Below are 27,253 nucleotides of genomic sequence, written 5' to 3' on the forward strand. Positions count from 1 at the left end.
AAAAGCTGACCAGCGATTTCTCATTTTTACAACAAAATTTGCAAAACCATTTTTTTAGGGACCACATCACATTTGAAGTCCCTTTAGGGGTCTATACGATAGAAGATACCCAAAAGTGACATCATTCTAAAAACTGTATACCTCAATGTGCTTAAAGCCACATTCAAGAAGTTTATTAACCCTTCAGATGCTTCACAGGAATTTTTGGAATGTGGAAAAAAATGAACATTTAACTTTTTTCACAAAAAAATTGCTTGAAACTTTTATTTTTACAAGGGTAGCAGGAAAAACTGGACCCCAACATTTGTTGTGTAATTCCTCCTGAACATGCTGATACCCCATAAGAGGGAGAAAACTACTCTTTGCATGCACGGCAGAGATCGGAAGGGAAGGAGCGTCATTTGACTTTTTGAAAGTAAAAATTCTTGGAATCAACAGACGTCATGTTTCATTTAGAAAGCCCCTGATGTGCCTAAACAGTGGAAACCCCCCACAATTGACCACATTTTGGAAAGTAGACGCCTCAAGGAATGTATTTAGCTGTGTGGTGAGCATATTGAAGACCAGGTACTTCACAGAAGCTTATAACCTTGAGCCATGAAAATAAAAAAAATCACATTTTCCCCACAAAAATGTTATTTTGGCCACAAATTTAGCATTTTCATAACGGTAACAGGAGAGATTGCACCATACAATTTGTTGTGTAATTGCTCCTGAGTACGCCCATACCCCAAATGTGGGGGAATACTATGTTTGAGGCACAGTGCAAAGCTCAGAAGGGAAGAAGCGCCATATTGGAGTTCAGATTTTGCTGGAATGGTTTGAGGGTGCCATGTCACATTGGTAGAGCGTAAGTACTGTGAAGGATAAATTTCAGCTCACCTTTAGTAAGTTCATGAGAACTGATTGAAAGCTCCGAGCACGGACACGTCTCTGCCAAGACGTATATGGAAGTCCAGAAAAGAGAAGAAAGGTCCAGCTCCAGGAGATAAAATCCAGAAATTTTGATTGAATCATGAATAAAAACAGATTCATGGCTGCTGTGATCAAATATCGGCAAACAAATTGAGTTACCGCGTGGGGATATTTCCAAAGATCTCTGTACGTGTATTGTAACTACACAATAGGTGGTTACTGTCCTCCCAGCAGGCTGCTTAACAACCACTATTCATTTGAGTATTGGCGCCAGTGGACTCCTTTTCTTTCTGATATCTTATTCCATTTGCCTATATACTGACATCTTTCAGCTAACTTGGCTTTTACCAACTATGTACAAGTTACTTGCTCCTGCCCATAGAGCTTCATGTATAATGATCTTTGTGATACACTTTATTCAAAATCAATTTGGCGATGTCCCTTGATCTATTACTTTACAGGTGCATCTCACAAAATTAGAATATCATCAAAAAGTTAATTTATTTCAGTTCTTCAATACAAAAAGTGAAACTCATATATTATATAGAGTCATTACACACAGAGTGATCTATTTCACGTGTTTATTTCTGTTAATGTTGATGATGATGGCTTACAGCCAATGAAAACCCAAAAGTCATTATCTCAGGAAATTAGAATACTTTATAACACCAGCTTCAAAAAATTATTTTAAAATCAAAAATGTTGGCCTACTGAAATGTACTGTATGTATACTACATGCACTGAATACTTGGTCGGGGCTCCTGTGGCATCAATTACTGCATCAATAACAATAATAATCTTTATTTATATAGCGCCAACATATTCCGCAGCGCTTTGCAGTTTAACAGTTTCAAAACACAAGTCATAAGTAATGTGGCGTGGTATGGATGTGATCAGCCTGTGGCACTGCTGAGGTGTTGCGGAAGCCCAGGTTGCTTTGATAGCAGCCTTCAGCTCATCTGCATTGTTGGGTCTGGTGTCTCTCATCTTCCTCTTGATAACACCCCATAGATTCTCTATGGGGTTAAGGTCAGGCGAGTTTGCTGGCCAACCAAGGACAGTGATACTGTTGTTTATAAACCAGGTATTGGTACTGCTATCAAAGCAACCTGGGCTTCCATAACCCCTCAGCAGTGCCACAGGCTGATCACTTCCATGCCACGCCACATTGATGCAGTAATTGATGCAAATGGAGCCCCAACCAAATATTGAGTGCATTTACTGAACATACATTTCAGTAGGCAAACATTTTGGATTTTAAAATAATTTTTCAAGCTGGTGTTATAAAGTATTCTAATTTACTGAGATAATGACTTTTGGGTTTTCATTTGCTGTAAGCCATAATCATCAACACTAACAGAAATAAACACATGAAATAGATCACTCTGTAATGACTCTATATAATATAGGAGTTTCACTTTTTGTATTGAAGAACTGAAATAAATGATCTTTTTGATGAAATTTTAATTTTGTGAGAAGCAGCTCATTCATGGATCACTGCAGCCATTATTGCCATCTATACCATCCTTTCTGTTTAGTTTTATTTTTTTGTCTGCTTGGGTTTCTTATTTCTTTTTTTAATGGTTTTTCAATAACGCTTTCTAATATTTTATATGTATTCCCTATTTGGCATTTTTTATTTCCGTCATTTTCTATTTGCGTTAATATCTTAGGACAGGATATTTTGCTGCTTCTTCGCTCTGTAGGTTTAGCAGTTTTTAATAGTAAACTTTGCAAACAGTGAAATAAATGATCTATGGTGAAAAAACACGTGAGGTGCAAAATATGTCCAATATTTCCCATGATATGACGCAGCGCATCATTAGGGTATGTTCACCATTGGCGTTAGTTCAGCACTAAGATTCTATCACAAGATTCCATTATGACATCACTGGTGATTCTTGGCCATTGTGACATCACAGCTCAGTCACTACTTCTAGAATGTACACTGGGTCACCGGCGCCATTTTTGGTTCTATAGTGACTGAGAGCATTTGCAATTTTTCACTATGGCTGAATTACTTTTGGAAAATCATCAGGTACAAGCACTGTGGGAGATTGTTATCAATAATCGCCCGGACATTGTGCTTCTACCACCCGATGGCGTCCTCAGCTTCACTCACCAGCTGGTGCTGGAGCTAGTAAGGGATTGCCTGAGGAAACACCGACAACGTCGTCTAACGTCAGAGTATCTGACGGATTTATGTCACAACATCAGGACATTACTTCTCCAGGTAAATGGCGGACGCTCCGCACAAAACTTCTCCATAATCACAGAGAATAATGGTGGGAGAGAAGCTTCTTCTTTCCTCCAATATAAAACACGACGAGTCCCCAGATATGGAGTCGTTGTATCTGCAGAGAGGAGCAGATGTCACAGACAATGGCCGCCCCCATTATGTCCCTTCTCATAATCTCAGGATTTTATTTTTTCTTCTTTATAGGCTGAAATAAAATATCAAAATGGAGATTTGGCTTTTCTTAAAGAACTGGCCGAAGAAGTCCTGTGTGTAATAGAATGTCCGACCCGCCCATTGGATCAACCGGTAAGGACCCATCCAGGGTCATGCATAGAAATCATGGGCCCCATAGCAGAAGTCGACAAAATTGCCCTCTAAACACAGTATGATACCCCGGGGATTTCTAAGATACCAACATCCAGACGCATAGTTTGATGACCCTACATTACCCCCCATTCCGCAAAGTATAATACCCCACAGTGACCCCAGCACAGTATAATGGCCCTTACTCCTCTCCACACAGTATAATGGCCCCTGCAGAACCCTAATACACAGTATGATAGCCCCAACATAACCCTCCATATTGTATAATGGCCTCATCATAGACCTCTAAATAGTATAATGGCCAACGTATCGCCCCGTAAACTCTTTTAGGGCCCCGAAACAGGGCCCCCACTGTCAATTGACAGCTCCCTCTTCCATCATTGCTTTCAACTGTATCCGAATCCAGGATGCGTAGTCTGCCACATTTACTGGTACGCCACTGGACTGGTACGCCACTGCACCTTCATCCTCTCTATCTTCTACAGATCACCAGTTACATATGGCAAGATCTGGTGTTACATTTTACAGGACTCCCTGTCAGTCCCTGGGTTTTGCTACCCAATCTAAGAGCATTATTATGTTTTGGGCAGAGACCCTGATTCCAGCGATGTATCACTTTCTTTATTGGGTACAAAAATTGTGATAAAATCACTGTCTTCTATGCTGCAGATCTAGCAGTGCTCTGAATGCTGATCTCTGCATAACACCGCACACACCACTGATTGGCAGCTTTCTGTGTACACTGTGTATAGACAGAAAGCTGCAAATCATTGATGGGGGCAGAGTTACAGAGAACAATGGGACTACATGACACAATATAGCTAGTCCTTTTGTGACATTCTTCTGCTGATAAAACACTGATTTTATTAAAATACCAGCACATGGCATATTAAGTAACATAGCTGGAATCAGGGTCTCTACTCCTACAACATGCTGTTCTTACATTACATAGAAAAACCTGCTGACAGATTTCTATTAAGTTCTTGCCTGTGTGATCTTTCGTATTATCCAGCACTTTACAATAATACCGGTTTATAGAGGATCTCCCTTATATTACATCCATGAGGAACGTCCGGCTTGTATCGTCCCCTACATCGCATCAGTGTAAATCAGCTGGGACATAATATAGGAGAAGATTTTACAGTCTGAGCTGTTTTCCTGCAGCTTCTATATCTTAATATAATTTCTTATTCTTTTTTAGGAAGTGATCAGATCATTGATCCCGGCAGGAGAGCCGCGTATGAGCGACTATGAGACATCTACACTGATCGGCAGTGGAGCTTTTGGGTGAGATTTCTGTTCCCATAATCCCCATTTCTCAGGGTTCCCTATGACAATGCTGCTGCCTCTGTGCTCTGCCATTCAGTGTTATCATAGGGAAACGATCAGAGTCCACATCACTGTCCACATCTCAATGTCACTATTCAGCTCAGTTATATACAGCTGAGCGACCAGATCTGTAACAAATCAGTCTGTAAGGAAAGGGATGATACAATACATTACACCCACCAGTCCCAGACCTCATCTGCTCTAATGCTGCCACCTCCACCACCGCTTCCCCGTCCTCCGAACCGATCTTCTGAGTTTCTTGGCTCCCATTATGAAGCTTAGAATAATTATTGGCTGCACACGGTCACGTGAGGGGTGACACGATACTGACGCCAATGACATCTGCACCCCCACCCTCCACCATGACCATGTGAGTCCGATCACTGGCCTCAGCAGCAGAAGGGAGGACAACCAAAGACTGGCACAGAGGATGGAGGACTTGACTCCTTCACTCCCATTTATTCTGCCTTAGGGTGTGGAGAACATAATAAGCGTCTTCTTCCAGCAAATAGAGAACTTTCAATTTACACCAATTTACAGTATATTTGGACTGAATCGTATGTACTGGTCGGTTATAGTGAATCTGCCCAAGATGAGTTTCGGTAGATTCTCTCATCTATAATGTGACCTGGGTGAGGGTCTGGCAGACGCGGCATTGTGCAGACCCCCATAGGTGATCTATGTAGTGTTATTTCATGGATTTCTAGTGATGGCCGGACTGCTGGTATTAAACATTAGTGCAAACGATCATATAATGACTTGTATATACAGACTGTTAATAATGGTTCATTATAAACCATGGATTCTCCTTCTCTCCAGGTCCGTCTACTTAGTGCGCCATAAAGAATCACAACAGATCTTCGCTATGAAGAAAATGGCCAAGAGGAACCTGGATACTCCACAGAAAGTGGAATGGGCCTATCTGGAGAGGGACATCTTAGCATTCGCAGATTGTCCCTTTGTGGTCTCCATGCTCTGCTCCTTCCCCACTAAATCTCACCTGTGTATGGTCATGGAGTATGTAGGAGGTAGGACACGTACATTGTATTATATTCAGCCCAGTCTGCTGACATCTTATCACCTCTCATATCATTAAGACTTGTCCTCATGGACGGTTACATCCCCACACAGCATTTACTCACTTCTCATCACACATCATGGTGATCTGCTGTATAAACCCCTCACCGGTCATATTTCCTTTCTTCTATAGGTGGAGACTGTGGGACCCTTCTAAGCACCAGAGGTCCTTTATCTGTCCCGTTGGCCCACTTGTACTTTGCAGAAGCGGTCCTTGGTGTGGAATACCTGCATAGTTACGGTGTGGTGCACAGAGACCTGAAGCCGGATAAGTAAGTGAATACCTGTAGTGTAGTAAAGAGGGAGAGTTATCATTTATTATCTCACAGTCTGTGAAACTAAACCCATCTTCTCTTTCACAGCCTCCTGATAACGTCTTCTGGACACATAAAAATCACCGATTTCGGGCTGTCAAAATTTGGTCTAATGATATCAAACACCAACATCTACAAGGAATCAGCAGAGGACATCAGCAGAGAGTTCCAGGACCGTGAGGTTGGCGTTACTTACAAGAACTCAGCTAGTTCTTTATAAAACTCATCACAGTACTGTCTCTTCTCTACGTTCTTCATTTCTAGAGAACTTTTCCATTGATGCTATCTTCTTTCTTTGTGTTTTCATGGAGAGAACTTGTAATAACTACAGTATAGTTTCATCAATCTGATCTTTTTTTCCGTTGGTTTCCAGGTCTGTGGCACCCTATATTACACAGCCCCCGAGGTCATCCTGAAACAAGGCTATGGAAGACCTGTTGACTGGTGGGCAATGGGGATCATCCTTCATGAATTTCTTCTGGGATGTGTACCATTTGATGAAGATTCCCTGAATAAGCTATATAAAAATGTTCTTCTTGGTAAGTAGAATAATGTAATAATTTTTGACTGGTTATATTGGTTTAGTTATTTCTTTTGCTTTATATTGCAGTTCATTAAAGAGGTTTTATTTTCTATAATTTTCCATACAACAGGAGACATAGTTTGGGATTGTGACGGCGCTCCTCCCCTGGATGCTCAGAACATCATCACTGAGCTGCTCAGAATAAATCCTGAGCATAGACTTGGGACAGGTAACAGAAATAATAGAGTTAATATTTAGTTGTTACACCAAGGACATATCGCTCATGTCTATGAGGATATCAGCTCTTCTCTATCTGCTCTTCCAATTCTTGATCTCCGCACTAAGACTTTCAGTCATTTTCCTTCATGTCGGCTCAGTTATATCATTAGTTCAGATTATGATATACTGCTCAGATATGGAGCAGTGGCTGACAATATCGGCATCACTTTTGTTTTTCATTTTCCAGGAGGAGCATTTCAGATCAAGGATCATCCATTCCTTAATGACTTAGACTTTGACAACCTCCTAAGTCAGAAGCCGGAGTATGTCCCTCAGCTTTTATCAGACATGGACACCAGCTGCTTCATCAGTAAGTAGAATGAGACGTCATATAGACTACGTGTCTGATTGTCTCCTATTCCCTAATATGTGACCATTGGTTCCCTTCAATATTAGTGATAAATGGAGACTGTGTTATACTGACAACCTCTAATAACACTTCATTACTTATGTCTTGTAGATAACTCTGATATAAACAACCAGCTGGTCTCACAGGATGAGGAGGACACTAGTGTGGACAATGAGAGTCTTGACTTTCTAAATTTTATGTCATCTTCTGAAAGGCATGCTAAAGTAAGTGTGTGATCAATAAATCCAAGTTAGGTAAAAAAATATTTAAGAGTAAAAACAATATTTCATATCTTATTGTTGTCCTCATTTAGCTCTCTACCACCGATATCGGGATGAAGAATGATGAGGATCCCAAGTCTTCTCCAGAGTGTACCTCAACATCCAACACTGACATCTCAGAAATGTGAGTAGATTATGGGGTCATTACTGGGAGCTCCAGGCTGATATATGTGCACAACACCAAATATAGGACATAAATACCGTAATATCACATGCAGCATCCACCACCCCATTGTTAGCATCATTGAGCTTTTGGCTTTAGAAGCCACTGGTGATAACAGCCCATGATTGCAGCCAGTCAAGCATTTTTAGTGCTGTCCCCCACACTGTAGGAGAGATGTAGTATTACATGCCAGACAATCTTGGTAGTTGTTTAACTCTCTGCTTTATAAAACGTAGTTTACTTGTGATTTACACATTTTTCTTCTTCCGAACAGGCAGAAAGAATCTGTTTCTGCATATGATAGAGGCGATGATATTACCATCTTGACATCCTCGTCCTCACTATCAGGTATGTCCATGTCTGCAGCACCAACAATGTGAATGTTGACTTCAAGATTCAAATATTTCCACATGGTTTTTCTGCGATTGTTCTCCTATGGTATCTATATTTCATGGATCCCAATTGTGTTGACCATGGGCCCATACTGAATCCCTATTTCTCTAATTTGTACAGGACTTTTTATGTTTTCCTTGAATGACTTTGTAGCATCCAGGAAACTAGAGATAAATAGCGACTGTGTTATACTGACAACCTCTAACAATACTTCCTTACCTATGTCTTGTAGATCACTCTGATAAGAGCAACCATCTGGTCTCAGAGGATGAGGAGAGCAAAAGTAAGAATGAGGAGAATGTTTTCTTCCTAAAAATAACATCTTCTGAAAGTCTTTCTAAAGTAAGTATGTGATCAGTAAATCCAAAATATATAAAAAAAACCTCTAAAATAAAGGACCTCTAAGAGTGAAAAAAAATATTTAATATCTTTTTGTTATCCACATTTAGCACTCTACCACCACTAACGGGACGAAGAACGATGATGATCCCAAGACCCCTCCAGAGAGTAACGGGACGATGAGCGATGAGGATCCCAAGTCCCCTCCAGAGAGTAACGGGACGATGAACGATGAGGATCCCAAGTCCCCTCCAGAGATTAACGGGACGATGAGCGATGAGGATCCCAAGTCCCCTCCAGAGAGTAACGGGACGATGAGCGATGAGGATCCCAAGTCCCCTCCAGAGAGTAACGGGACGATGAGCGATGAGGATCCCAAGTCCCCTCCAGAGAGTAACGGGACGATGAACGATGAGGATCCCAAGTCCCCTCCAGAGATTAACGGGACGATGAGCGATGAGGATCCCAAGTCCCCTCCAGAGAGTAACGGGACGATGAACGATGAGGATCCCAAGTCCCCTCCAGAGAGTAACGGGACGATGAGCGATGAGGATCCCCTGTCCCCTCCAGAGAGTAACGGGACGATGAACGATGAGGATCCCAAGTCCCCTCCAGAGATTAACGGGACGATGAACGATGAGTATCCCAAATCCCCTCCAGAGATTAACGGGACGATGAACGATGAGGATCCAAAATCCCCTCCAGAGTGTACCCAAACATCCAACACCGACAGCTCAGAAATGTGAGTAGATTATGGGGTCATTACTGGGAGCTCCGGGCAGATATATGTGCACAACACCAAATATAGGACAGAAATACCATAATCTCACATGCAGCATCCACAGCCCCATGGTTAGCGGTCATTGTGCTTTTGCCCTTACAAAGTGCTTGTGATAACAGCCCATCATTATTGTAGCCGGTCATGCATTTTTCATGCTGCCCCCCACACTGTAGGAGAGATGTAGTATTACATGTCAGACATTCTTGGTAGCTGTTTTCCTCTCTGCTCTATAAAAGTTAGTTTTGAGCATTAGACCTTCCCCACTATGACAGTCACATGTCCTATTAGGCCTTATAGTCGATGTTCTTATAGTGAGACAACCCCTTATACTGGGTTTACCTGTGATTTACGTGCTTTTCTTTTTCCAAACAGGCAGAAAGAATCTGTCCCCGAACCTGATAGAGACAACGTTACTACCATCTTGCCATCCTCGTCCACACTGTCAGGTATGTCCATGTCTGCAGCACCAACAATGGGAATGTTGACTTCAAGGCTCAAATATTTCCAGATGGTTATTATAGAATACTATAGGTTTCCTATGTCATCCATGTTATGACAAAGCAGATCCTATAAGGATAAATCGTTACTGACTTTTTTTATTTTCTGATCAGAATTTCCAGCTCAGGAAGAAAGAAAATCTGCAACAAATCTGAGTAATGATACAGAAAAACCAGAAAAGGGGAAAAAGAGACGAGGTAAGTGTGAGAATCAGCTCCATGTTATGTGATGTCTGTGAGAATCATTCGTGGGGAGCAGATGTCATCTGTCAGTGATGGGATTGTCACATGTATGATGGCTGACAATGACCCCGGACCTCTGTGTGATAATATTCCTCTGCCGTCCGGCTACAGTGACCGCACAGTAGTATAATGTCATATGGAGTCCCATCACTTACATTATCTTTACTTCTCTTCTCATAGGTTCCATCTTCCGCCGGACATTAGCATCCTGCCGGCGCGGATTATCCAGGGCTGCTCGCATATTTGCTTGTTGTTACTGTTGCCCTAGAACCATCTAAAGCACAGGAATCCTAAGCATCCAGCGCCCTGAAGACCAGCAGATCCACCATCAGCGCTGGAGTTGTATAGAAGGACCTTCACCAGCTACCTGTGACCACTGACTCTCATCTTTCTATCCTAATTTTCTTCTTTAATTCTTTATTTATGCCAGAAATTATAATTAAACATCTTTGACATTGCAAACCATCATTTACAGCAATGAAATAAAACATCATATTAAATGACTTCTGGATATGGCACGGACCCTCATTTATTAGCACATAACCCAAACTACATAGCCCAATAATATAAAATATACAACACGGTATTTTTTTGAGCACCTGAATGAGCTCTCCCACTAAATACAGAAAACCTATAAAGACAGATACAGGATCACTAGCCAAGGGGACTGGAAAGATTTTCTTTATTACACAAATATCAAAATCAAATTTAAAAGATTGTCAGACATAAACATACATACAATAACCATACATGAAGCCTCCAAATGTAGAGCTAAAATGGTGCACTCAAAATGTATCCCAATATGAAGGTGAGAATCTAATCTAATAGGTAATTCATATCACATCAATATGATGGTTATATATATATATAGTGGAATAATAATCCTACATATAAACTATCAACCTCTTGATAATTATCAAATCTTATATAGACGAGTATCAATCAATAGAAGAATGTGTGCTGCATATTCCAGGGAAGTGATAAAAACATGTATAATGCAGCAAAGTGTGTACAGGACATATAGTAACAAGTGTTGAGCGAATGTGCTTGCCACTACTCGGTTTTCGCCCGAGTATCACTTTACACGGTGAGCACCGAGCATTTCTGGGATTACTCGGCGGGAACTCGGGTCTCCACCCAGCATTTTCGGCGGACTTTAGAGACCCAATCACGCTGAAGGGATTGTCTGCCAGGCATTGAAGCGTCGCAGCCATCTTTGTTATGGTCGTGCAGTGATTAGCTGGCCACACAGCATCATCAGGGGTTATAAAAGACCGGATGCCGTCTTGCTCAGCGCATTTAGCTCCGGATTGAGAGAGTGTAGGGAGAGCAGCTGCCTTGATAGGGTCAGAATTGGGGATTTCTTAGTGAGTGTGGGGTCTACCATCCTAACTAATCACATCCAGGTAAACCAACAGTCCGTCTAAGAATTGATTCCAGAGAATATAGGTTCCAGTGTTAGGCAGGCAGGGTAGTGTACGTCGCTGTATACGCATCAGTGCCAGGCCTGCAGGCACTTTATGTGTGTATATAGATCACTGCATATATCAAGAGGGTCCATTCCCTTCCTGTGTTCTGGTTCTGCTACTGCTACCTGTGGGATATCTTAGCCGTATATAGCTAGCCCCAGGTGTAATTAGAATACAGGCCACACATTTTTTGCTGTGGCATCTCCGTTCCGGCTCATATCTGTGCGTGCTCGAAGTTTGGCCAGTTTAACCCCTTCACCCCTAAGGGTGGTTTGCACGTTCATGACCGGGCCAATTTTTACAATTCTGACCACTGTACATTTATGAGGTCATAACTCTGGAACGCTTCCATGGATCCCAGTGATTCTGACATTGTTTTCTCATGACATATTGTACTTCATGTTAGTGGTAAAATTTCATTCAAATAACTTGCGTTTATTTGTGAAAAAAACGGAAATTTGGCAAAAATTTTGAAAATTTCGCAATTTTCCAACTTTGAATTTTTATGCCCTTAAATCACAGAGATACGGCACACAAAAAACTTGATAACTAACATTTCCCACATGTTTACTTTACATCAGCACAATTTTGGAACCAAAATTTTTTCTTGTTAGGAAGTTATAAGGGTTAAAAGTTGACCAGCGATTTCTCATTTTTACAACACCATTTTATTTTTAGGACCACATCACATTTGAAGCCACTTTGAGGGGTCTATATGATAGAAAATACCCAAAAGTGACACCATTCTAAAAACTGCACCCCTTAAGGTGCTCAAAACCACATTCAAGAAGTTTATTAACCCTTTAGGTGCGTCACAGGAGTTTTTTTGAATATTTAAAAAAAAATGAACATCTAACTTTTTTTCACAAAAAAAAACTTCAGGTTCAATTTTTTTATTTTACCAAGGGTAACAGGAGAAATTGGACTGCAAAAGTTATTGTGCAATTTGTCCTGAGTACGCTGATACCTGATTTGTTGGGGGGAACGACTGTTTTGGCACATGGCAGAGCTCAGAATGGACGGAGCGCCGTTTGACTTTTTCAATGCAAAATTGGCTGGAATTCAGATCGGACGTCATGTCACGTTTGGAGAGCCCCTGATGTACCTAAACAGTGGAAACCCCCTACAATTGACCCCATTTTGGAAACTAGACCCCCCAAGGAACTTATCTAGATATGTGGTGAGAACTTTGAACCCACAAGGGCTTTACAGAAGTTTATAACGTACAGCGGTACAATTAAAAAATCATATTTTTTCCACAAAAATGATCTTTTCACCCCAATTTTTATTTTCCCAAGGGTAACAGGACCCTAAAAGTTATTGTGCAATTTGTCCTGAGTATGCTGATACCCCACATGTGGGGGTAAACCACTATTTGGGCACATGGCAGAGCTCGGAAGGGAAGCAGCGCCATTTGACGTTTTTGGCTGGAATTGAGATCGGACATGATGTCGCGATTGGAAAACCCCTGATGTACCAAAACAGTGGAAACCCCCCACAAATGACACCATTTTGGAAACTAGACCCCCTAAGGAACTTATCTAGATGTGTGGTGAGAACTTTGAACCCCCCAAGGGCTTCACAGAAGTTTATAACATAAAGCCGTACAATTAAAAAATCATATTTTTTTCCACAAAAATGATCTTTTCACCCTCAATTCTTATTTTTCCAAGGGTAACAGCACCCTAAAAGTTATTGTGCAATTTGTCCTGAGTACGCTGATACCCCACATGTGGGGGTAAACCACTAATTGGGCGCATGGCAGAGCTCGGAAGGGAAGCAGCGCCATTTGACGTTTTTGGCTTGAATTGAGATCGGACACCATGTCGCGATTGGAAAACCCCTGATGTACCTAAACAGTGGAAACCCCCCACAAATGACACCATTTTGTAAACTAGACCCCCCAAGGAACTTATCTAGATGTGTGGTGAGCACTTTGAACCCCCCACTGCTTCACAGAAGTTTATAACACCCGGGCGTGAAAATAAAAAATTTGTATTTTTTCCACAAACATGATCTTTTAGTCACCATTTATTTTATTTTCCCAAGGGTAACAGGAGAAATTGGACCCCAAAAGTTGTTGTCCAATTTGTTCTGAGTATGCTGATACCCCATATGTGGGAGAAAACTACTGTATGGGCACATGTCGGGGATCGGAAGGGAAGTAGTGACGTTTTGGAATGCAGACATTGATGGAATGGTCTGCGGGTGTCATGTTGCCTTTGGAGAGCCCCTAATGTACTTAAACAGTGGAAACCCCCCACAAATGACCCCATTTTGAAAACTAGACCCTCTAAGGAACTTATCTAGCTGTAAGGTGAGCACTTTGAACCCCCAAGGGCTTCACAGAAGTTTATAATGCCAGGGCATGAAAATAAAAAAATCATATTTTTTCCACAAACATGATCAATTATTCCCCAATTTTTTTATTTTCCCAAGGGTAACAGGAGAAATTGAACCCCAAAAGTTGTTGTCCAATTTGTCCTGAGTAAGCTGACACCCCATATGTGGGAGAAAACTACTGTATGGACACACGTCAGGGCTCGGAAGGGAAGTAGTGACGTTTTGGAATGCAGACATTGATGCAATGGTCTGCGGGTGTCATGTTACCTTTGGAGAGCCCCTAATGTACCTAAACAGTGGAAACCCCCCACAAATGACCCCATTTTGAAAACTAGACCCCCTAAGGAACTTATCTAGATGTGAGGTGAGCACTTTGAACCCCCAAGGGCTTCACAGAAGTTTATAATGCCAGGGCATGAAAATAAAAAAGTCGTATTTTTTCCACAAACATGATCAATTATTCCCCAATTTTTTATTTTCCCAAGGGTAACAGGGGAAATTGAACCCGAAAAGTTGTTGTCCAATTTGTCCTGAGTACGCTGACACCCCATATGTGGGAGAAAACTACTGTATGGACACACGTCAGGGCTCGGAAGGGAAGTAGTGACGTTTTGGAATGCAGACTTTGATGGAATGGTCTGCGGGTGTCATGTTGCCTTTGGAGAGCCCCTAATGTACCTAAACAGTGGAAACACCCACAAATGACCCCATTTTGGAAACGAGAACCCCTAAGGAACTTATCTAGATGTGTGGTGAGCACTTTGAACCCCCAAGGGCTTCACAGAAGTTTATAATGCCCGGGCATGAAAATAAAAAAATCGTATTTTTTCCACAAACATGATCAATTAGTCCCCAATTTTTTCATTTTCCCAAGGGTAACAGGAGAAATTGGACCACAAAAGTTGTTGTCCTATTTGTCATGAGTACGCTGACACCCCATATGTGGGAGAAAACCACTGTATGGACACACGTCGGGGCTCGGAAGGGAAGCCGTGCCATTTTGGAATGCAGACATTGATGGAATGGTCTGCGGGTGTCATGTGCGTTTGGAGAGCCCCTGATGTACCTAAACTATTGAAACTCCCCACAAGTGACCCCATTTTGGACACTAGACCCCCCACGGAACTTATCTAAATGTGTGGTGAGCACTTTGAACCCCCAAGTGCTTCACAAAAGTTTATAACGCTCGGACGTGAAAATAAAAAAATCATTTTTTTCCACAAAAATGAAATTTTTGCCCCCAATTTTTTATTTTCCTAAGGGTAACAGGAGAAATTGGACCCCAAAAATTGTTTTGCAATTTGTCCTGAGTAGGCTGATATCCTACATGTGGGGGTAAAACACTGTTTGGGCGCATGGCAGAGCTTGGAAGGGAAGGAGCACTATATGACTTTTTCAACTCAGAATTGGCTGGAATTGAGATCAGACGCAATGTTGCATTTGGAGAGCCCCTGATGTGCCCAAACAGTGGAAACCCCCAATTCTAACTCCAACCCGAACCCCAACACACCCCTAACCCTAATCTCAGCCCTAACCCTAGCCCTAACCCAAGCCCTAACCCTAGCCCTATCCCTAACCCTAGCCCTAACCCTAACCCTAACCCTAGCCCTAACCCTAGCCCTAATGGAAAAATGGAAATAAACACATTTTTTTAATTTTATTATTTTTCCCTAACTAAGGGGGTGATAACGGGGGGTTTGATTTACTATTTATGGTGGTTTTTATGTTTGGCAGCTGTCGCACGCTAAAAGACGCTTTTTATTGTAAAAATAGTTTTTGCATCGCCACATATTGAGAGCTATAATTTTTCCATATTTTGACCCACCGAGTCATGTGAGGTCTTAATTTTTGCGGGACGAGTTGACATTTTTATTGGTACCATTTTCGGGCACGTGACATTTTTTGATCGCTTTTTATTCCGATTTTTGGGACGCAGAATGAACAAAAACCAGCGTTTCATGAATTTCTTTTGGGGGGGTGCGTTTACACCGTTCCGCGTACGGTAAAATTGATAAAGCGTTTTTATTCTTCGGGTCAGTATGGTTACAGCGATACCTCATTTAGGTCGTTTTTTATGTTTTGTCGGTTTTATGCAATGAAAACTATTTTATATAAAAAATAATTATTTTTGCATTGCTTTATTCTGCGAGCTATAACTTTTTTATTTTTTCGCTGATGATGCTGTGTGGCAGCTCGATATTTGTGGGACAAGATGACGTTTTCAGCGGTACCATGGACATTTATATGCGTCTTTTTGCTCGCGCGTTATTACACTTTTTGTTTGGCGGTATGATAATAAATCATTATTTCTTGCTTCGTTTTTTATTTTTATTTTTTAAGGGGTTCGCTAAAGGGGTTAACTAATGGGACAGTTTTATAGGGCGGGTCGTTACGGACGCGGCGATACCTAATATGTGTACTTTTATTGTTTTGGGTTTTTTTTATTTTCAAAAAATGAATTTATTGGGGAATATTTTTTTTTTTTTTACTAATTTATTTGGCGATTTTTTTAAAATTATTTTTACACTTTTTTTTTATTTTTTTTTACTTTATTACATAGTCCCAGGTGGGACATCACTGTCCTGTGACAGATCGCTGATCTGTCACATCACAGATCACTGTGACAGATCAGCAATCTGTCACAGGCATTGAAGAAGACTTCCTCTTGCCTGCGCTTTGCAGGCACTGAGGAAGCCAGCTTCCTCCCGACCCCCGAAGGCCCCCGTCGCCATCTTGGATTCGGGGGCCTGGAGGTAAGGAGCCCCCGGCAGCAGCGCTGCACATTGCGCTGCCGTGGGGGGCTCAGGGAAGCACGGAGGGAGCCCCCTCCCTGCCGATTCTTCACTTTAACTCCTGGTACACCGCGATCATGTTTGATCGCGGTGTGCAAGGGGTTAACGTGTCGGGGCGGCTGACACATTGTGCCGGGTGTCAGCTGTGATAATCAGCTGACACCCGGCCGCGATCAGCGGCGCTCACCACGTGGGCGCCGCTGATCGCGGTAGACGTACTATCCCGTCCATGGGCATAGGGGTCCGGGTCCCATGGACGGGATAGTACGTCGGATGTCAGGAAGGGGTTAAGGCTGTTATCTTTTTTTGGGCGGCCTGTCACTTTTGGTTAAATACAGCAGTATTTAGCCAAAAAAAAACAGGCCTCACATTTATTGTAGTGGTATCTCCGTGTCAGCTCATATCTTTGCGTGCTCAATAATTTGCCAGTGTAGAGCGCTTTTCTTTATTTTTCCTGGGTTAAGCTGTACTTATATACAGCACTAGTTAGGCCAAAAAAAAACAGGGCATACATTTGTCGTAGTGGTATCTCCTTGGCAGCTCATATCTGTGTGTGCTCAAAGTTTTGCCAGTCTATCTCTAACACGCCTCATACATCCGTGTGCCAAAAATTGACGCATTTTAGACCTAAATTCCCTTTTTTGGCAGTCTGTCACTCTCGTTATATCTAGCAGTCCTTTGCATCCACCAAAAAACAAAGAAACATATTTGACAGTGTGGTATATCTGTGACACGCCTCATACGTCCATGTGATAAAAATTTGTGGAATTTAGGCCGGTGCTCCAGTGATTTCCTGTCTGGTACTCAACTTATATACAGCACTATGTTGCATTATTTTAAAAAACAGGCCACATTTTACAGTGGGGTCTATCTCTGACATGCCTCAAACATCCGTGAGCCAAAAATGGAGGCATTTTAGGCCTAAATTCCCTTTTTTGGCCAGTCTGTCACTCTCGTTAAATACATGCAGTGCCTGGGCTGAGAAACATTTCCCCATGGGGGCTACAGTTTTTAAAAATATACTATGGGCATCATAGACACCATTGCCAAAAATTGGACTGCCTGTAGCAGCACAGAACACGTTAACCCTGGTGATTTAGTGGCAGAGAATGAGGAGACATAATGATAAATCATACTGAAATCAAACAAATAAAAAATGTGAATCCACCTATGAAAGAAAAAACAAAAGGGAGAGGCGAACACAGGTTCATAGATATGAAGCCAGAATGTGCCCAGAGATATGTTTGTCCCTAGCAACAGGGACAGGGATATAAATTAAAATATAATAGAATAGTATTTCAATATTTTTATATTGTAGAGGTATACACTAGGTCGTAAGAGGATGGTCCAGACATAGTAAAACTGGAAAATATAAGAATAAATGGGAAGAATAAACGTACATCTCATTTTTATGACAGTTCCCCCCTGGGGGAGTAACATTTGTTTTGGTTTCAAATTAGTAACGGGCATCATACAAACACCCTTGCTCAAAAATTGAGTGACTTTTGCATCACGGAATACGTTCACCCGGGTGTTCTACTGTTTGCGAATGATGAGAATGAGGATAAGGAGGAGGATAACACCAAGTAGACCAAATCATGAAGCGGATGTGTGGTTGTGAAGAGGTGCATGAGAATACACCTCCACAAAAAAGACAATGTATTTGAGGTTATGTTTCGCTGTTTTCTTTCGGTGGTGTACAGAAGTCTTTCCCAATCCAGGCCTTGCTCATTTTTATAAAAGTCAGCCTGTCAGCATTGTCAGTTGACAGGCGGATGAGCTTATCTGTTATAATTCCACCAGCGGCACTAAAAACCCCTCTGACAGAACGCTAGCAGCAGGGCAGGCCAGGACCTCTAAGGCGTAAAGAGCCTGTTCATGCCACATGTTCAGCTTGGATACCCAATAAATAAAAGGCACAGAGGAATCTCGGAGGATGTTTGTACGATCTGCAAGGTACTCCCTCAGCATCTTCCCAAACATTGCACTTCTTGTGCCAGCACCCCTTGCCTCTGTGCCGCCACGATGGGAGGGTCTGAGAAAAGTGGCCCAGAACTTTGCCATTGTTCCCCTGCCTGAGCTGGATAGTACTTCTGTCTCTGTCGCTTGGACTCCTTGGTTGTACAACAAACTCTGACGTCTGCTGCCAGCGTTCTCACATGGGAATATTTTCAGTAATTCCGCTACAAGGGCCCTCTGGTACAACAACATTTTTGTACACTTCTCTGCCTCTGGAAGAAGAGATTGAAAGTTCTCTTTGTAGCGTGGATCTAGTAGTGTCACCAACCAGTAATGAGTGTCACCGAAAATGTTTATAATGCGAGGGTCAAGGGAAACGCAGCGCAACATAAAGTCAGCCCAATGAGTCCCAGACTCTTAACAGACAACACTTCCGTGTCCTCACCCCAACAGGATGACTGATCATGCTGTCCTGCTCCTCCTTGTCCTCAGGCCTACAACACTTACAACGAAGCTCAATAAGATCAGAGTACAAACATTGTTGTAAATACCTTCTTGTAAATACACCCCTGTAGTTTTAAGATCCCCCCACCTAATTTTAGATTGTAAGTTGTCACGAGCAGGATTGTTTTGTTTGGGTTGAATTATTATCATCGTTGTTGCTTACTGTAGATTGTAAGCTGGCATAAGCAGGGTAGTTTTATTTGGGTTTAATTATTTGATTATTGTTATCCTTGTTATTTAGGACTGTTGTGTTTGAAACTGTTAAGCTGTAAGTATGTTTTCGCTCTATAATAACTTTAAAGCTTCAAATTAGAACTCAGAAAAGCAGGATGGAGACATTAATTATGTTGTCTTTGACGCTCACCCTCTTGGTGGATTTCTCAAAGTTTTGGAGGATGGCACACATGTCAGACATCCATGTCCACACCTCATATGCTATGTGTGAAGACAGAACAGAATACCGACAACATTGTTGATGCTGGTAGATTAGTCACCAACTGCCCTCTTCTGCTCAGAAATCCTTTCCTACATCTGCAGTGTTGAGTTCCAAGGCCTGGGGGCATCACACACCAGTCAGTGAGCCAGAAGTAGCAAGCACTGTTGAATCACGGCAATGGCGGATGAAGCTGTAGCTGACTTTCTAAAATGGGTATTTAGAGCTTTGTATTTTTACCAGCAGATCTGCCAGCTCCATGTCGCTTTTCAAAAAACATTGACCAATTTGGTTAAGCGCATGAACCAGGCATGGCAAGTGTGTGAGATCTCCTCGCCAAAGAGCAGCCATCAGGTTCCACCCGTTGTCACACACAAACATGCCTGACTGTGTTTTCACCAGTCTCATCCACAAATATGCCTGCTGTTTCATAGGTGTCCACAACTTTACAGCATTGTGGTTTTTTCCACAGAAGCATATTAGCTTCAGCACAGCCTGTTCCCACTTTGATTAGGCAGTGCTGCAGTGCTTCCAGCTTGAGATTAATGTGCTACCTTTTTGAGCTGGAGGCTGAAGAGGAGACGAAGGGGGGCAGTGCACTATGCACCCAAAGCGCCGACACTGTGTCAAAATGCAGCAAACAGACCCATTGACCTAGTGGCATGGGGCCAGCTTAAGATAAATCGGGCAAGACATCAAAGATTTTTGGCGTGGACAAGCAGTGCATCGGAGGCTGAGTAGCGTGCTCCGTCCTTACAGCAGTGGCTGTTATGATTGGGTCATCGAGGAGGAAAACAAGACCAAGCTAAGCCACAGAAAACCAGAGAGGTTGGTAACTAAGCGGATTGCAGACCCCTGATCCTATCCACACAACTAGCAGTAGCCGTGGAGCATACCTACGATGATTCTAGATGCCTCGACACAGCCGGAGGACTAAATAAGCCCAAAACAAGAAAAGGGGAAATTTAAACTGCCCCAGAGCAGACCCCAAAGGAATAGACAGCCCCCAAACATATATTGCCGGTGAGACAAGATGAAAACAGAAACACAGGTAGGAAAATAGGCTGAGCAAACTATGGGGCCCACACTAACTAGAAAGGACAGGAAAGGAAAGATGCTGTCTGCAATCATGCCAAAAAACCCTTCAAAAATGTCCAACACCTCTAATAGCAAAAAATCCTTGAAGTCACTAGACTTCACCCATTATATCAGCACTCTAATAAGGGACAAAAAGCAACCTGGCACAAACAGTAACATAAGAATGGAAATTCAGCACAGCCCCAGCCGGGCCTGGCTGAGCACACAAAACTGAATAGACAAAACCAAATCAAATGTGAACAATAGCAAAAAACACTTAGCTTGAGAATGTAGGGACTGAACTGGAAACTAAGACCTCTGGAGGCAGGTAAAATCACCAACATGGATAGAGGGAGTCGGCTGTCTTAAATCCAGTCAGAGACTCCAGATGTCCAATCGTCGTCCTCATTATCAGGTGGCAGGTCTCTGTTAATTAGATCAGCTTCATTACCTCCTGCAACCACCAGAGGGAGCCCGGAAAGAGAACTCACGACTCCTCTGTCATTACAATCAGCTCCAACACCCTCACCAGCAACCAGAGGTAGACCAGAAAGTGTATTCACAACAGTACCCCCCCTTTGAGGAGGGGTCACCAAACCTTCATCCACGCCACCAGGCCGATCAGGATGGGCCCGGTGAAAAGCACGAACCAATCTATCGGCATGAATGTCAGAAGCAGAGACACAAGCATTATCCTCCTGGCCATATCCCCTCCATTTGACCAAGTACTGGAGTCTCTGTCTAGCCAAGCGAGAATCCAATATTTTCTCTACTTCATATTCCACATTGCCTTTAACCAATACAGGGTCAGAAGGCACCACCATGGGAACTACTGGCTCAACAAACCTCTTCAACAGAGATTTATGAAACACGTTATGGATAGTGTTGAGCATTCCGATACCACAAATATCGGGTATCGGCCGATATTTGCGGTATCGGAATTCCGATACTGAGTTCCCAAGCTTTTTGCATATCGAATACCGAAATTGGAAGTTCCCATAATGCTATGAGCCAGTTTGATTTGATTCAGCCAATGAGGAATCCTCAGAAGTGTGGGCACATCCTGTTAGGCATGTAGGCATGTTAAGTAATGGCATGGCTGTGATTGGCTGCTGTAATGATGTCATGATGCACTATAAAAGCCGCCGCTGCCATTTAGGATTCACTCTGCTGTGAATTCAGTTAGGGACAGGCTGCTGTTCAAGACTCTGAGGGACAGTTAGAAATAGCGATTTGCTAAATAATATTGTGCTTTACCCAGGCTACATTATCAGTCACTGTAGCTTTCTTTTGCCTTGCAGCGCTGTTCACAGCTTTCTGCAAGGTCTGTGTGTGTGCAGCTCATGCTGTAGTGTGTACTGCACCATCTCTGGTTGTAGGCCGCTCAGCGTGCATCACTGCCTCATACATATTTTTGTTTTATTGCTGCTCATTTTTCATTAATTCTCCTATTAGTGTGCATCCATCCGTATCCATATACGTTGGTTGCAAACCCTATAGGAGTAGACAGCGGAGCCTTTCTGCAGCCTTTCAGTGCTAGTGCCCAGTTCTCTGCACTGTTCACGGCTGTCTGTGAGGTCTCTGTGTGTGAGTGCAGCTCACGTTGTAGTGTGTTCTGCAGCCACCTCTGGTTGTAGTCCGCTCAGCGTGCGTCACTGCCTCATACATAATCCTTTTTTTGTTTTATTGTAGCTCATTTTTCCTGATTTTTTTCTCCTATTAGTGTGCTTCCATCCATATCCATCCTCATTGGTTGGTTGCAAACACTATATAGGAGTAGATAGAGGAGCCTTTTTGCTGGCTTGTGCCCTGCAGCTGCTGCCAGATTAGTATTAGCCTATTTTTTGGAGCCTGATCTTTTGCATTGTAGGTTACCTTCTTGCATTGTAATAGCTCCAAAAAGTTTGTGATACTATCGCTTTCACATCTTTAGTCACATCCTTTTCGTTTTTGTTTTTTTTAAAAAAACACGTAAATAAAGTTCACCAAACACTCCACTTGACAGTTGTGTAGGCCACATTAGCTCATATTAAAGTGTAGTCCACACACTTTATAAGATTAGTGTTTCTTATACATGTTAGCAGCTGTTCAGAAATAAGCACACTAAGCCCCCCCTTTGTACTTTTCTGCCTATCTTTATCAGTCTACCAAGATGAAGAAGGCATGGAGTATGGCACGTGGTCGTGGGCGTGGAGATTCAGCAGGGAGAGGACGTGGGGATTTTGTGCCTGCTGCGGGCACCAGTGACTCAGCATCCCCCAGTTTTACCTGGCAACAGTCCTTTATGCGCAGCTTTGTAGGACCTCGCCGTACCCCACTGCTCCGGGACAAACAAATTCAAGCCATTGTCGGATGGATGGCAGCTAACGCATCGACTTCAATGACTTCCACATCCTCTCAGGGCCAGAGCCCTGAAGAGCAACTGGGTTGCCCTCCCAGGGCTGTGGTGTACTCTGTACCGGGCCGGTGTCAGCGGGATGTGTCACAGCAGCGGTGACCCGGTCCTTGGCCCTGGGCGCCCATGTAACAGGGGAGATTGAATAGTGGAATGTAGTTAGATCTATAGTTCGTGACGCCACCTGTGGTGCTCGGCAAGGGGGTGTTGAGCCGACGCTGCATGCAGATCCGCTGGGACTGATGGTATGGTGCAGTAAAGATGTAAAAGCTCCCCACAGGTGAAGCTGTAGTCCCAGGGCAGTGTAGATGTGGTTGGCATGGGGATGTAGCTGTGCGAGAAAGGTAGGAAGCAGACAAGACACAGCGGGGTGCAATTTCTGTACCTTTACTTGATAACTGCAGTCCAGGGTCCTGATTACAGATGGTAACGGAGAAGGCTAGCCTGAAAGCAACTCAGGGTTTCTCTCTCAGCAGAAGGGCTGTGCAGTCTCCTTTCCTAGCGCTTACTTAAGGGATCTCCAGTACTGAGTTACACTGAAGTTCCTCCTGTCAGATGTTCTCAAGAACCTTACTTGCACGGCAGATAGCTGTAGCCTATCTCGGGAACTCCTTTCTCGTGAGTCCCGGCTCACTATCCAAGCTGCTGTTGTGCCCTCAAGTCTTAGATGGGAATAGGGCATTTACAGCCCCCTACTCCTCTGGTGTCTGTTGTAGGACCGTTAGTATCCATACAACCGTGGAGACCAGGCTCCAGTTCATGCGTTCTCACTCGAGATGAGCTCTTCCTCTCAGCTCTATCTCAGCGCTCCTTCCACACGTCTGCACACTTCACCCTCCGCAGACTAACTGACTCCTCCTTTCTCTTGGCCCTCAGAGAGCACTCCTCCCCTTAATTCCGGTTCAGAGTCCCCCCTGCTGGCCTGGAGTGGAACTGTGTTGCATGCATAGATTGACTGCGAGAGAGACCCATCATTGCCTCCAAGCCTGGCATTACCCTCCCTTGGAGGAAGGCAAAGCCGGTGTGGCGGCCATACTCCTGGGGGTGCCATATTCCCCCCTAGTGCAAGTCTGCACTCCTTGGCTGAACAAAACATGAAAACATACAAACAGTTAAACAATAATAATTGTACAAGATTTAAAAAATGAAAAAGTTGCAAAAGCCAAGTGCTTCAAAAATGGTCCTATGATGATAAGTTCAAGCATCATTGTCCATGTCATGGTATCTGGAATTTTGGTCTGACAAGCGAAGGCTTAATATGATATCTGGAATTTTGGTCTGACAAGCGAAGGGTTAATGGTTGGAGCCTCTCTTTGGTCTCAGGGAGGCTATTTATGGCCACAGGCGAGCAACCTTCCCTGTCGTTTATACGTCATACTTGAGTGTGTCCGACCCTGCCTTTGCTAAGTGCCTCTCGCCTGTTTCCATGTTTGTGGTGTGTATGACCTGGTGGTCTGGATTTTGGTTTTTGTCTCTTGGCTTCCTGATTTGGTACCATCCTGCTCGACCTGTGTTCTGACCTTTGGCTCCCCTAGACTACTCTCTGACTTTCTGATTTTGTACCGTGCAGCCGACCCGTGCCTGACCTCCTGCTTCCCTGACCATTCTTGCTCTGCCTGACTCTGTACCGCATTGATTCTCCTGTGTATGACTTCTGGATTGCCCGACTATCGCTACTGTATAAACCCCTGGCTCTCTGAGCCCTCTGCCTGTCACTTCAGTGTCCCTGCGATAAGCTCCACCCCTCTGACATCACATGTCACGTGGTGCTAGGTCCTGCAGCCTCTGAGTGCTTCTGCAAGCACTCCGTCCCTTCCACAGGTCCTGCGACCTCCCAAGCTGTGCTCCTGCACTGCTCCCTCTGACAGCCCCGTGGTCTGAGTTCCTTCCCCAACACCGGGACCGCTGACCGGTCACGCTACACTCCTGCAGATAAGGGTAAGCGTGATAGTCCATGGTCCATTCCTGGCAAATGGTGAATTATATACAAGTAAAGTTTTTGACCACACAAGTCCTGTGGTACAATGTCCATAAAACAAAACGGGAAAATTTTTAAAGGAAAGTCTTACAGGTTACCTGTAGGCACAAAAATCTTGAGAATAGTTATATATATACATACAATTTCAACATTTACATTCACTTTGCTGTATACGATAGCTGATGGGTGGTATACCTTGTGTGGTGCGGGTAGACCTACGTAACTCTGATGTGGGTAAACTGGGTAAACTAGGTAGCATTCTCCTATGGACTCTTAGACTCACCACGGGAATAACATGTTCACCACTGGCAGGGCAAGGGTTCTCTGGCTCCACTGCTGGTGTGGCATTTGCTGCCTGATTTTCCTGATCCTCAGGGTTTTCTGTAGTTACGTCTCCTGTGCTACCAATTGGGAAAATGTCAACACTGGCACCACTTTCGCATCGTTTACTTTAGTCCAATTCGCAGGGAATACTCCAAGTATTGTGCTGACCTTCTCTTCTTCCTCTATGGGTTGGATGTTATCTGGTTCTTCCACTCTTTCCCTTAACAAGTCAGGACACAGCTTCAGATGATCTCTTGATATTTCTGCTGAGGTTTCTCCTCCATCTTTGCTAATAAGGCATACCTTGGTATTATCAACATTTGAGGGCAGAATGGTATAAGGTTCTGCTTCCCATTGATCATCCAGCTTATGCAGTCTTCGTTTTCTCTTGAGAACTTGCTCTCCCGGTGACAAGGGAACTGCAGGTGCATTCTGATTGTAAAGCTTCTCCTGCTTTTGTCTTGCCTGGGCCAAACTCTTTTCCACACGTTCTTGTTCTCTTCTGTACTGCTGTTGTCTTTCTGTATCCTAGTCAGCATCTGGGGATGGCACCTCAGGTGTAAGGACTCCCATGTTCAAATCTATAGGCAATTTGCCAGGCCTCGCTCTCATCAGGTATGCTGGGGTACAGTTGGTGGAGTTCACTGGAATATGATTGTAAAGGTCTACCAGATCTGGCAACTTCTCTGGCCACAGATTTCTCTCCTCCAAGGGCAAAGCCTTCAGGAGGTCAATCACTACCTGGTTCACGTTCTCGCACATGCCATTGGTCTGTGGGTGGTACGGGGTTGTCCGGATCATCTTACAACCATACAGGTTACAGAATTCTTGGAACACTTCTGTCTCGAAAGCTGGACCTTGATCTGTAAGCACTCTTTCAGGATACCCATGTGGTCTACAGAAGTGCTGTTGGAATGCTCTGGCTGCTGTCCGGGCCGTTTGAGCTTTGACAGGCACAACTACCAGGAATCTTGAGTAGTGGTCCACGATGGTAAGAGCATAGATGTAGCCTGACCGGCTTGGAACCAGCTTCACATGGTCCAGGGCCACCACCTCAAGGGGCTGTTTGGTGATGATTGGCTGTAGAGGAGCTCTCTGGCTGTTTCGATCCTTTCTGCGCAGGTTGCAATGTCCACACTCCCGGCACCACCTCTCAATGACTTTCCTCATACCAGCCCAATAGAACCTCTCCCGGAGCAATGCTTCCAACTTCTTCCATCCAAAGTGTCCAGCTCCATTGTGGTATGCTTCCAGGACCATTGATGCCTCTCTCTTTGGGACTATCACCTGCCAGACCAGCTCATGAGTGCGGGTATTGATACTCCTCTGACACAGCTTTCCTTCATAGATGAACAGCCGGCCTCTCTCCTTCCACAACTGCTGGGTTTCTTTAGGGGCATCCGACTCTGGGCGTGAGTCAGCTTGTGCCAGCAACTCTTTCACCAGGTGGACTTCAGGGTCACTATCTTGCATTTCTGCCCAGTCATGATGGGGCAATGGATTCAGGGTGACCTCCTTCAAGCCAGACCGTCTGTTTCTTAGTCCTTGAGCACGTTGGGCCGCAATTGGCTGGTGGAAGGGAGGTAGCTCTATTTCTTCAAGAGCCTCAGGGTCTTCTCCTGCATCTGGCAGATTAGGCATCCTGGACAGCGCATCAGGGTTGGCATTCTTGTGCCCTGCCCAGTACATGATGGTAAACTCATAGTTAGATAGCCGAGCCATCCATCACTGTTCCAGTGCACCTAGTTTTGCAGTGTCCAAGTGTGTCGACGGGTTGTTGTCCGTGAAGATGGTAAACTTGGCGGAGGCTGGGTAATGTTTGAACCTTTTGGTGACAGCCCAAACTATGGCATGGAACTCCAGCTTGAAAGAACTGTAGTTGTCAGGGTTCGCAGCTTCCTGCTGGCGTAAGAGATTACTCTTTCTTTTCCGT

The 27,253-nt window shown here is 43.7% G+C and overlaps 1 protein-coding gene across 1 annotated transcript; it reads left to right on the forward strand.

Annotated features, from left to right (window-relative positions):
- Nucleotides 1-2,736: 2,736 nt before the first annotated feature.
- Nucleotides 2,737-10,552, forward strand: LOC141080255 (uncharacterized). Its single transcript, XM_073565447.1, has 16 exons — nt 2,737-3,460; nt 4,680-4,765; nt 5,627-5,835; nt 6,018-6,156; nt 6,247-6,379; nt 6,572-6,737; nt 6,852-6,950; nt 7,188-7,310; nt 7,461-7,573; nt 7,663-7,754; nt 8,068-8,141; nt 8,419-8,528; nt 8,636-9,267; nt 9,679-9,752; nt 9,918-10,001; nt 10,227-10,552. The coding sequence occupies exons 2-16, from the start codon at nt 4,719-4,721 to the stop codon at nt 10,322-10,324; spliced, it is 2,193 nt and encodes a 730-aa protein (XP_073421548.1). The 5' UTR covers nt 2,737-3,460; nt 4,680-4,718; the 3' UTR covers nt 10,325-10,552.
- The last annotated feature ends 16,701 nt before the right edge of the window (nt 10,553-27,253 follow it).

The sequence above is a fragment of the Dendrobates tinctorius genome, unplaced genomic scaffold (genome assembly GCF_039654945.1).
Source record: "Dendrobates tinctorius isolate UK_male_01 unplaced genomic scaffold, ASM3965494v1 ptg000803l, whole genome shotgun sequence".
Taxonomy (NCBI): domain Eukaryota; kingdom Metazoa; phylum Chordata; class Amphibia; order Anura; family Dendrobatidae; genus Dendrobates; species Dendrobates tinctorius.

Coding starts and splice junctions, on each gene's coding strand:
- LOC141080255 (XM_073565447.1), top strand. CDS start 4,719: ATGAGCGACTATGAGACATCTACACTGATCGGCAGTGGAGCTTTTGG. Junction 6,380..6,571: donor GAGAGTTCCAGGACCGTGAG/GTTGGCGTTACT, acceptor GTTGGTTTCCAG/GTCTGTGGCACCCTATATTA. Junction 9,753..9,917: donor ATCCTCGTCCACACTGTCAG/GTATGTCCATGT, acceptor TTTTCTGATCAG/AATTTCCAGCTCAGGAAGAA.